Here is a 12,880-nt window from a genome sequence, read left to right on the forward strand (position 1 = left end):
TCCCTTCAATTGGGAAGATAGGCTAAGCTTGGCAGAGAGTGGAACTGAGACCGAAACCCCACAGAGGACCAGCTCACCCTGCAATAGTGCCCCTCACTGCCACCCCCTCTCCCCAAAAGATATAATTTTATTTCCTTTGTTTTATTTTCCTGTACACCTCTCCCATGGGTTTTCTCTTGGCATCACTTCCCCTCTCCCCCTGCCCCATCACAGATTCAGATTCCAACTACATTCCTCAGCTCTAGTGAAAAGTGGCTTTAGGGTCAGGAGCAAATTTAGCTGTATTCCATCCCTGAAACTGTGAATGATTCAGGGAAATGGAAACCCTCTTTGTCCATAAACTAAAACCCATGTTGTGCCACATCGTGTGCCCTTTTGTTTCCTCCAGAATAAAAGAAGCAGAAATATGTACTGCTGGCCAAAAAGGCTCTTACAGTACTCATTTTTACACTCAATACCTTATAAAGACTCCTAGATAAAATAATTACTTTAATTATTCAGACTGGTGTTTTACTTCCATTTCTTTGGTTAGTGTTTTAGATGTATAGGTACTAATATCTACCAGGCTGAGAAACAGATTAGTTGTAACACAAACAATAGATGACCTCATGCTAAAAAATATCTGTTTGGCAAAACATAGTTCATCTCTATGAAGGGTTTTTAAATTCAGAGAATCACCGATATACCATAGGCTGTTCCAGCTGCTGTCAAGAGCAGCTATTGCCCTTCATAGACTTTACTATGCTAATCAACACTCCTTTGCCTCTCCATTCCCCTCTCAACATATTTAGGCTGCTTTTCGAGTCATTGATTTCAATAGGCATTGCTCACTGAATGTGAATGAGAGCAGAGTTTGATCCTGTAATATTTGATTACACAGATTATGGTAGGTTTCAGAGTAGCAGCCGTGTTAGTCTGTATTCGCAAAAAGAAAAGGAGTACCCGTGGCACCTTAGAGACTAACAAATTTATTAGAGCATAAGCTTTCGTGAGCTACAGCTCACTTCATCGGATGCATTTGGTGGAAAAAGCAAATGCACCAAATGCATCCGATGAAGTGAGCTGTAGCTCACGAAAGCTTATGCTCTAATAAATTTGTTAGTCTCTAAGGTGCCACGGGTACTCCTTTTCTTTTTACAGATTATGGTAGTTCAATTTCTGCAGTCACTACCACTACAAAAGATTAGCAAAAAACTAAATTAAAAAAGCAATCTGAGGATGGAAGGGATCCAGATCATGGTGAAATCTGCATATATTATTATTTCTGTACACAGTCTGCTGTGAATAGAGGTGGTGAAGTAGTGGGCAGCTATTCAACTGATGAAACAAGATTTCACAAGCAGAAAATGAGTCAATTGTCTATGAACAGTTTATAATTCTTAAATAGGTTTGAAATGATTTGTCACAATTTCTACAAATAATTCTTGACCTATAAATGACGCATAGCCTGTTCACTGCAAATATTCAATAATCAAAATTCAAAATATAAGCCATGATGTTTGTTACCTTTCTTGGATGCATAGTACATTCAGTCCTGTTTCCTAATTGGATGAATAACTCTTAGAATCAAGTGTCCTGTGTGAATACTCACAGTTACAAACTAATCGTTCATTTTCTGTGAGTATTCTGAAGTATATAGTTAAAACTGTTTTTTTCTGTGAACACTTTTGCCAATAAACTCATTAGCATATTTGCAGAGGGCAAAACAAGGACTAACACAGCATAAGCAAATCATTTAAAAATGCAAGTGACATTTTCAGATTTTATTTTCAGTATCCAACTCTATCATCATAGATTTTAAAATAATACTCAGATACCATGCAGTTTTTAATAGTCCAATTAACTTTTCTCTGAGGAAAGTGGGAAGCAGTTATTGTGTCAAAAAAAGGGTGGTGGGGGGCAAGGGAAGAAGAGAATTCTTCCCAAGATCTGCCCACAATTTTAAACTTCGCCCACAACAGCAGATATTCTGGTAGACAGCTTGACAAATTTGAATAATCCCTCAAACAATGGTATAGCAGATTTCCGAAAACTATGTTAAAGATCTAACTTCAAAGAAGACCAAGGTTTCTAGTTTAAATCTAGTGAAATGCTCTTTTAGCATTTTCTCCCTATAGAAAGCACTATATTTAGCTAAGGAGCCCCTGGACTCATGGAATAAGAAGATGCTGATTAATCAGTTCAACTGGGAAAAGTCTTTGGTTAAAATTCTTCCAAAAAGAAGTTCAAATGGACAGCATTCAGTGGGTTCTACAGCTGCTGGAAACCTTCCTGACTGGGGCAGACACATCCTTATCAGGAATTGGAAGTCCAGAAGTCTTTAACAGGGTTAACAAACGCCTGTGTGTTTGAGAGCACATTTTGTTTATAGGGGAAGAGGTAATGAAAGGAGACATCTAGAAACAAAATAAAAAAAAAACCCAACATATTGTTTCATCAAAGGGAAACCTGCCGGATCAATGGCTAGTGTTGGCACTAACACACTCCAGGAAAACCTGAGTCATTGTTGCAGCCGCAAGACTGCCTAAATGCCAGCTTACTCATCATGGGCATAAAACACAGAAGCTAGTACATAGTAGAGGAGAGGATCAGAGAAGAATGAAGGGGGGAAGGAATTGCTTTTACTATCTTTCAGCTAAAAGCTTCTGTCATTTGAAGTCCGTGGATAGGGAAGCTATAAACTGGTTCACTGATACTTTTCATAGATTCATTTTCATAGAATATCAAGTCATCTAGTCCAACCCCCTGCTCAAAGCAGGACCAATCCCCAATTTTTGCCCCAGATCCCTAAATGGCCCCCTCAAGGATTGAACTCATTAACCTTGGGTTTAGCAGGCCAATGCTCAAACCACTAAACTATCTGTCTCACCTATTTGATCTTTCATCAAAAGTTCTCCATGTTCCATCGTGGTATGGTATTGTTCCTGATTAAGGTCTAGATTTAAAAAGCAGAAAGTATATGGCCTGACAACAGAATTTTGCACTTGTGATTTGTTCAAAGTTAAAAGCCATAGCACTAGGCCTATAGAACTGAGCCTCTTATCCCCATTCTCTGGGCTTTCTGATTCTGAAGGGCCCTTGATTTTGATTCTTACATCATTTAAAAAAAAACAACCCCAAGTCTTTGCTTAGCTGTGTATGAATGTGTCTGGTCAGAATAAGCCCAAGCACACATTCCTACAGTGACAGTTTGTTTTTGTTGTTTGGACACAGTTTGGAATGATAAAATGAAGTTCCTGGCAGAAGCTGTCTGGGCTACAGTACATTCTCATCTCAAGGGGAGATTGTATTTACCTGCTTGCCATGTAGGTGCATCTACAAAATAAATCATTTTAATTTCCATTATTCTTGACAGCTGTGCGGAAAGGAATTTAACAGAATGCACAATTTAATGGGACACATGCACTTGCATTCAGACAGCAAACCATTCAAGTGTCTCTACTGTCCCAGCAAATTCACCTTGAAGGGAAACCTCACCAGACACATGAAAGTCAAACACGGGGTCATGGAAAGAGGATTTCATTCTCCAGGTAATAACTAGCAAGAAGGTTGTTCTTGCAATGGTTTGAATGAACATATCAACAACACTGTAAAGGGCACAATAACATAGATCTCAGAAGATACAGTTGTTTCTCTGCTTTTGATACTAGAAGTTACTGAACCTCATACTGCTGGGAGATTATATGAGTGAGAGAGATTTATTGAACCACATCAATATTTTCTAAACATTACCCCCCGCCTGACCTGTCACTGTTCCCCAATATCCATCATCTTTGTATCTCCAACTTGTCCAGCCCAGGTAGTTCAGTAGATTTTCTCTCTCACTGATAAGTTTGGGCCATGGATGGGAGAGAGTTGGTTGGGAGTCAGTCCTGATAAAACCAAGGCGATCATGGTGGGTTAAAGAAACAATTGGAAGATATAGATTCATAGATACTAAGGTCAGAAGGGACCATTCTCATCATCTAGTGACCATTCTGATCATCTCCTGCACAGCGCAGGCCACAGAATCTCACCCACCCACTCCTATGAAAAACCTCACCTATGTCATAGCTATTGAAGTCCTCAAATCGTGGTTTAAAGACTTCAAGGAGCAGAGAAGCTTCCCTCAAGTGACCCATGGCCCATGCTACAGAGGAAGGCGAAAAACCTCCAGGGCCTCTCCAATCTGCCCTGGAGGAAAATTCCTTCCCGACCCCAAATATGGCGATCAGCTAAGCCCTGAGCATATGGGCAAGATTCACCAGCCAGATACTACAGAAAATTCTTTCCTGGGTAACTCAGATTCCATCCATCTAATATCCCGTCTCAGGAGATTAGTCCTATTTACCCTGAATATTTAAAGAGCAATTACTTACCAAAATCATAGCTGAGATTATTATATTGACCCTCCTGACTGAGAGTGTAGTTCCATTTTTTTATTATTTTTTTTTAGTAAAATTTGCAACTTCATTTGGTGGAATTCACATCTGTTTTTACTCCATGCAATCGGAGCAGTGGCCAGGAGGACTTTGTTCCAACTTCATCTGGTCAGGAGATTGCAACTTTTTCCTCCCAGATTTTTACCATGCTGTCATGAGCCATACTTTGGTCACCATAAGATTTGGTTACTATAGTGGTGATCTATAAGGGGCCACACCTTACGTCCTTCGGAAGTTCAAAGCTGGTGCAAGATAGGGCAGATTTCTTGTTGCAGTATCTCACAGGGAAGCACTGGGCACCAGCTCCCCAGGATCCTCACTGACTGCTTATTGGCTTCCAAAGTGTCAGGTTTGACCTGTAAAGCTCCAAATGGTCTGGAATCTTCCCACCTGAGAGATAGCTGGGTCAATAAGGCATGACAAGAGAGGCAGAGAGCAGAGGAGGAGCTCAAGCTACAGCTCCCTCAGTTTACAAGGAAATGAGCATTCATGAGAGTTTTCTGCATTAGGGCCCACACCTTTGAAATCTACTCCTCATCTTGGTCTGAACAATCCACATTTGTTAACCCTTGAAAAATATGCTGCAAAGCCCATTTCTTCAAACAGACATTTGGGCAGAATTGAGGTGGTTGGGGCATGGGTTTCATTTGGGAATCTGGGTGGCAGAGAGATTTTATTAAGTTAGATTTTCTTGATAACTGGCTTTTTGAGCTAGGTGGGATTTGTTGGTGTGTTTTAATAGTTGCTAGGATGCCTATAGCCTGGAATACATGATTTTAATAATATCTTAAAATGAAACAGAAGTGGATCCTAACATGTAACAGTTTAGCTGACCTGATATTTAAAATACAGGGTCCCCCCTCCCGTGTTTGTCTCTTACAGTACAATGGAGTATAATTACCCATAACTATAAGATGGCTATGTGCATTTCAGTGCATACAGATTCTTCACCCCCTCAGCCTTATCAGCCATGAAACAGATGAGTTTATAAGAGTTGCTGCCAGGCAATAAACCCTTTCAACAAACACAACCTGTCAGACAGTAACTGCTGCAGCAATGAGACTGTATGCATTCTGTGGAAGCTGTTGCCAGTTACGGAGAAAATAAAACGAATGGGTGAAATACTGGCCCCATTGAAGTCCATGGGAGTTTTGCTATTGACTTCAGTCGGACTAGGATTTCACTCACTGATTTTAAAAAAAAAGATGGGCCCAAACTGCAAAGTCGGAATCCTGATTTGAGCTTCCTCACAGTTGGAGGGTTTTTGGATCTGAGGTTATAGTCTGGACTCACTTCTGTTTTCAAACAAGCAGAAGAGAAACACACAGAGCAGACACTCAGGCAAATATTGAGACAAGACAAATGTGAGTATTGTTATGGAAAGAAAGAAACTAAGACACAGTTCAAAAATATCATCTGATTATGATTTCCCAAGTAATTTAGCAGAAGTACTGAATAATGCATAGCGGCTTTCAGCACCACTAAATGAGGAAGAGATGTATTATTTAGAAATGATAAGGTCTACCATTTTAATAGCATTGCCTTGGAAACAGAGTAGCCATAAAATGTGTTAACAGGTTTTTATATCTTTTTTCCTCCCCACAAATGGGCAGATACTAGAACTTTGGTTGTGATGTAGACTATCAAGATCAAGGTATAGGTAAAAATATGAAAGGGGAAAGAAGTGGGTAAATCTAGTAGCAAAAGTAGTCAACTGGAGGTCAGAATTACTGCTTTTTGTTCCTAGCTGTGTCAGTGACAGACTGACAAGTTCAATAATCTATTGTGTGCTTCAGTTTACTCATCTGTAAAAGGGTACGATAGTGCTTTTCTATGGTAACTCTTGGGGTGCCAAGAGACAAATGTTTATAAAGTTTTTGGAGCTAATTGGGTTAAGGATACTCTGTAAGGGCCCTCAATGTTTAAATATCCTGCCATCTCACACAAATTGCATTTTTTTTTAAAAATCTAAGACCAAACCATGCTTTGACTAGAAAGGCAGTATTAAATAAACTTGTTATGTATAAATTGTAACTTTTTTTTTAAAACCACCGTAAGGTTTTGGAAGAGGAAGAATTACACTATCCCAGACAGGTGTCTTGAGAAACTTGGAACAGGAAGAGCCTTTTGACCTTTCCCAGAAAAGCCAAGGGAAAGGAATTTCATTTCATTCTGATGGTGAGAGTGCCAAGGGAAGCTCATGTCAGGAGGAAGAGGAAGACAACTGCTATGAAGCACAGCAATACAGTCCTGTCATGTACCATCATGAAAACAACAAGCTGTATATGCCCCGAGATCTGTCTAGCAAACCAGACTACGTGGTGAAAGATTTCAAAGAATCCTACTGTGATGAGAAGGAGGAAATGTTGCAAGATGGAGGACTGGAGAAGGGGAAAGGAAATCAAGACAAAGAAGAGAACCAAGAGGAGAGAAGCTTTGCGAATAATAAGGAATGCCTGAGCTTTAGACCCTTTGAAAAGGCCAGACTCAGCCATTCTCTCTCTGATTACCTATACTTCAAACACAGGAAGAACAGTTTAAAAGAATTACTGGAAAGGAAAATGGAAAAACAAGCAATGCTTTTAGGCATCTAAATTGACAACTTTTAAGTTACACTTGGAAACTGAGAACTAGGCAGCACAATCATGGCTCTTAACATGAATTGTGATTGCCAGAGATTGGCAACTTGTAAAAATCTTTTAGGATAAACAAGCCAAGTCAATACAGATCATTTTAAGGTAAAAAATATATAGAATATTGTATTTTCTGGTGTAATTTGACTGCTTTGTTCTTCTGATATACATCCACATTTTCATATGTATTAATTTGATATATAAGCAGGCAATAGGGTGGGTACAGAGGTTTTATTTCCTTTATCTAGGACAATACCAACTTATACACAATTTTCTAGTTATTAAAAAGCAGTGTACTGTAGTGTTTGAGGTATTAGCTGACTAAAGAATATATAAGAACACTTATTTATGCAGGTTTCAAGAGCTCAAAATATGCTAAGTATTTTACAGCATATGCAAAAGTATTGTTAAATATGCATGCATGAAAATACTGTCTGTCATTGATCTCAGAACTAACACAACCAAGAGGTTCTGAGTTATTGAAAATGACTGCTTTAATGCATCTGTTTACAGTGGGAAATGGGAAACAAAATAAGATGAAACTCTAATGTCTTGTCAGATGGGTAACAGCTTTATAATTCACACTCTTGTGAAAGGACTAGAATTGGTTCAGAGGCCTTTTTTCTGTGACATAGGGTGTAGTAATGCTTTGCTGCATCCTTATCAGCATGGGAGCATTTAACAATTCTTGAAATTAAATAGCTGACTGAGCTGACATTTTATTTTATTGTTTGTTCAGGCCAATACATTTGAGGAGCAACAGCACATTGTATTTGCAAATTTTGCTGTAATTGCACATAAGCAATAAGAATGAAAGAGAATTAATTTAGTTGAGCGCAATGGTAAATTTTTCCCATTAATCTCTCACCTTCATTTTGGAGAGCTGTGCTAATTTGAAATCCAATATCTGAACTGTTTTTGTTTTAAAAGAAACATCAAAACAAAATACCCATCGTCCTGCCCAAATACATCCCACAAAAGCCCTGGTGTCTGGTACTTCAAATCTCCCTTGATTTGACCCACAAACTTTCTCCCATTAATATAACTGACCAATAGGATCCAGCCCTTTCAAGTGATTAATAGAAAATAGAGTTCTACTCAGGCTATTCTTAATAACTCAGTCCGAAATTTTCATCCTCAGACTCATGTCTTATTATATTGTATCAGGTCCCAGACAGGAAGCACTTTATTTTTAAGCTGTATTAGTAGGTATCTATGTAGTATACGTGGAGTACTTTGACAGAGTACCCTATGTCCTTTTTTCTGGCTACTAGTAAAAGCATTACTCAAAGCACATTCCTTTAAACATAGAATTTTTTTTTTTTTTTTTGACCAGTGCCCTGGTTCCTGTAACTTTGAGAGATATGGCAAAGAGGCCAAAGCCATGCTGTCACTTGAAAGGGAAATGACAACCTTCTATTACCTTGTTAATTAACTATGTACTTTTGAGATTCAAAATCAATAACTTAATATGTTTAGATTTACATATGGATACATATATTTTGAAAAATATATGAAAATGATTTTCCCCTTTATTTACCTTTCAAGCCCTCAATTTAGGATTCTGTTTTACCCCTGCAATATTTGATGTCTACAGCACATAAATTTGTTACAATAGACACAACTATTATAGAAAACATATGTTCATGGGTTATTAGGAACACTTGCTGATTGTGTCTGCTTCAAAATCTCAGTCTTCTACCACTAAAGGAAACCCTCTTGGCTCACCGAAGTAGTTCTCACATCCTTTCTGTTTGCCACCCGCTACAGGGAAATACCACTCATTTATGGTGTAGCATGCTGGGTTTGTGCAGTTTGAATCCATAGGAAAAGATATGATGTCATTTCTGTCCACCTTCCAAGGCCCATGTATGGGACACAATATATAACAAAGATTCTGAATGGGAGCACAAAAATATTATTCCTCCAGGAAACTTAAGGATGGCAGATCCATATCTATAGTGTAATTAACTCTTTCTGCTGTGAATAATTTTAACAATAAAAGCCAGGGTACACCAAATGTGTGTGGAATGCAGGTAACTTTGGGACTAAAATGAATGACCCCCTCCCCCTTCCCCAAATGAGGTACATTTGAAGGAACATAAGAACTGCCATACTGGGTCAGACCAAAGGTCCATCTAGCCCAGTATCCTGTCTTCTGACAGTGGCCAATGCCAGATGTCCCAGAGGGAATGATAAGAATGGGTAATCATCAAGTAATCCATCCCCTGTCTCCCAGTCCCAGCTTCTGGCAAACAGAGGCTAAGGACACTTTCCTAGCCCATCCTGACTAATAGTCATCGATGGACCTATCCTCCATGAAATTTATCTAGTTCAATTTGGAACCCTGTTATAGTCTTGTACTTGACAACATCCTCTAGCAAAGAGTTCCACAGGTTGACTGTGCAGGTATGACCTGCAGACATTCAGTGATGGGTCCATGCCCTTTATTCATATGCATAAGTTGTACATTTTTTCATTGTGAGACAGTCCATTCTAGTCACTACATTAGGTTTAGGTGTATATCTTGAAAGCAGCATGGTTGCAGAGGTAGCATGGCCTAGTGCATAAAATAATGGGCTTGCATCATCAGACTGCAGTTCTGTTCCTGGCTTTACCACCAGACTACTGGGTCACACTGAGCAAGAACTACAGATGAAGAATGCACTTAAAAGCTAGGTATTATTATTATGTCATAAGAGACAAAAGGTCACATGAAGTGAACCGGTCAAAAGATACAAGACAGCAGCTACTCACTGAAACACAATCTCATGCAATATGGTCCAGATTTTTTATAGCTCACTACCCACAGTCAGCCAGATTTTTAAGCGAACTCAGTTCCCAGGTAGGCACCAAAGTAAGTGACCAGATTTTCAAAAGTGCCAAGAGTGCAGGTGAGTGTTTTTAAATATCTAGCCCTGACTGGAGAATACTGAAATCTGGCCCTGAGCTCTTCTGAAAATTTGGCTACAAAGGTGCGGGTGCTGAATTAGTGACATAACCACTGAAATATTGGCTCTGGAAGAGGTTGCAACAAAATTACATAGTCTTAGACCCCACCAAATGCAAATGCCAAGTGGGCCCTTTGAAAGTAAGTCACTGCAACTACATTAGCTCACCTGGCTGGGTAGCCCAAAGCTTCCAACAACACCTTCATTGTCACCACCTTTCCCCTTTCCTGCTCATATAATCCCATTTCCCCTCAGAACAACAGAGAGATGCAGTCCTGTAGCTGAAAGGAAAGGATAATCTTCCCCAAAATGGTATTACCATTTGGGAACCAGCAGTATGGTTTGAAACCTGAGGTAAACCCCTCTTCTCACAGCTGTCCCAGAAAGCAAAGACCACCACAAATTTCTTTCCGTGAGGTTCTCAGGCAGTCCCAGTCTACTCATTCCCTCAGCCATCAACCATCCAATACTAATTCATCTTAGATCTATAAAGAACTCAACCAAAGCATCCATGAATCAGAGAATGACAGAAGAATTGCAAATAAAACCATTACTGAGATAATAATAAGGGCATGGCACAAAGTGACACAAGCAAAGAGAAGGAGAAAGAATTGTCCATCTGTAGATGCCTCCACATTGCAGGATATAGTGTAGCTGGAACTGTGAAATCTGCCATACGTGGGTCCAAAGGAACAAATTAAGGAGAGTCTCCATTGTGAAATGCCTTGCTTTTCTTTTACTTGATCTTCACAGTCTTTACTTTGCCATTTTTGAAGGATGGATATTAAGAGTCTTTAATAGTTTTAAAATTTCTTGTAGAAATAAAAATTGCACTGACAAGGAAGGTATTTTCCAGATCTAATTTCTATGTGCTCAGCTTTGATCATCTGCTCTGCCTACAGGTATGGAACTGCTCCAGGTATAGATTATAAAGGAGGCCTACAGTGCAAGGTGGCACAGAAAGCTTCACTTTATTCATTTTCTATAATCTGGACCTTTATAATTGTATGATATTTTAAAAACATTTTAGAGGATGCCTCAATGTGGCCTCTACTTGATTTTCCCACACTGCCTTAGTGGCTACTTCGGCACAACAGGTCAAATTAAAGCTCAGCCACCATGAAAGCTATAGATCCAATTAGGTCATCCTGGTTTCCTTGGTTATTACTGGAATCCAATTCCACCCTTCAGAACTGATTAATAGTGAGTTCAAAGTGTCTATAAATTTACTTCACTGAAATTCTTTGGAGAGCACTTGCTCAAGGAGCTCCATAGAAGCCTACTGAAGAATGGTAGATTGGCAACTTCATCAGGAGTGTGGGCAGGAGAGGGGTCAGGACAAATACAGGTTATTAGTAGGTAGTTTTACTATCGGGGCAGCACTGGGATGTTTGAGTTCTGCAAGGTACTGTACAGAGCAGAGTAAGCAAGCAACAAATTCAGGCGTCAAACTAAACTCAGGATGAAGAGCTATGGCACATCCACTGAGAAATTTGCATTATTGATAATATGGGGCTGCCTGAGCAAGCACTGAACTTTGCCTTGAAGAATTTGGTAACATCTTTTATGGACTCAATTTTGCAGGCTGCTGAGCATCTCCTAGAAGGGCTTTACCATTCGCTTCCTGGCTTTTATAACATGTTAGCTATAGCTTGTTTATCAAACAGGCCAAGTGGTCTTCTGATGCTGCCACCACATTCCTCTTTTTAGAGCTCTGTGCCGGTTGAATAGCCAATTTTCTAATCTCATTATTCATCTGTTGCTGCTAGACTCAGGTGCAGCTGGTGTATAATTAAGAAGTGTAATGTAAGTACTGTATTTATTGTGCCAAAAAAGTATTTAATAAAGTATTAACATGTTTTTTAGTAATAAGTTGTGTTTGCTTAGCTGAACAAGATGTAACAGAGCTAACATTTTGTACTCAGCAGATTTGGAAAAAACATTGCAGTAGATGTTTATTTCATACAGAATGCTGGTTTGCTATTTAAAGACAAAAACTCAAAAGAATGAACCAATTAAAGTTGTGAATGTTCAGCTTGCAGCACTATATCTCGATGGCAAAAGCAGTTCACCTGAAAATAACATGTAAATTGTATTTTGTTAATTTAAGCAAATAAAGATATACGGAAGATGCTGCTGTAGTTCTTGTTAAACCATTGAAACCCATCAGGAAGTAAACAACTAAACATAAACGTGTTGTACAATAATGCACACAGTGTATTCGGACCCTGATCTGCCAGGGAACGGCTTCACTTTACTCCACAGTGACTCCTCCTGGCCACTGAAAGTATTACAGACTCTGACTGTTCTGAGGGCCAGAAGCACCATGGTTGTGATGAGATACCTACAGGAATAGAGGAGAGGTAAATGGGGAGCAGAGGGAATAGGACCTTCATAATTCCTTCAGTTATGTGGAACACCTCACCATCACAGACTGCAGAGAGAAAATTATACAACGCTGTTCTTATTTATTATTTAATTACTGACAATATGCTCAGCCCTGTACAAGTCACAAAAGAAAGATAGTCCTCACCCCAGACAATTTACAATCAAAGGTTCAATCCTGCAAAGACTTCCACACATGCTAAAGATAAGGTTAAAGCATGTGTGAAAGTCTCTCCAGGTTGAAGGGCTAAATAAGTAAACTAAGCATGGATAGTTCAAATGCCCTGAGAAACCCAGAGGATGGTTATACTGTAAACCATCACTTTAATTAGGCTGTTAGTTTTTCTTTTTTTCTGGTGGGATGCTCAGAGCATTTTTAGAGACCAGGGTTAGTGCTTGCAGACTTTGCAGAGCCTGTTTAAGGAGTGATTTGAATGGAGAGTTGACGCCTGTCATGCTATGCACAGAGAGAGTTCAAACAATGAAGGAA

The 12,880-nt window shown here is 39.3% G+C and overlaps 1 protein-coding gene across 3 annotated transcripts in view; it reads left to right on the plus strand.

The window, feature by feature from the left end:
* ZNF366 (zinc finger protein 366) overlaps positions 1–12,136 on the plus strand; it is a 40,799-nt gene extending 28,663 nt beyond the window's left edge. For all 3 annotated transcript variants that reach the window (XM_038401121.2, XM_043514279.1, XM_043514280.1), the window contains 2 exons: positions 3,356–3,530; positions 6,480–12,136. In XM_038401121.2, the coding sequence (XP_038257049.1) occupies positions 3,356–3,530; positions 6,480–7,015 (711 nt within the window). In that variant the 3' untranslated portion in view covers positions 7,016–12,136. The remainder of the gene's footprint in view (positions 1–3,355; positions 3,531–6,479) is intronic.
* Positions 12,137–12,880: the final 744 nt, after the last annotated feature.

This window comes from Dermochelys coriacea, chromosome 5 (genome assembly GCF_009764565.3).
Source record: "Dermochelys coriacea isolate rDerCor1 chromosome 5, rDerCor1.pri.v4, whole genome shotgun sequence".
Taxonomy (NCBI): Eukaryota; Metazoa; Chordata; order Testudines; family Dermochelyidae; genus Dermochelys; species Dermochelys coriacea.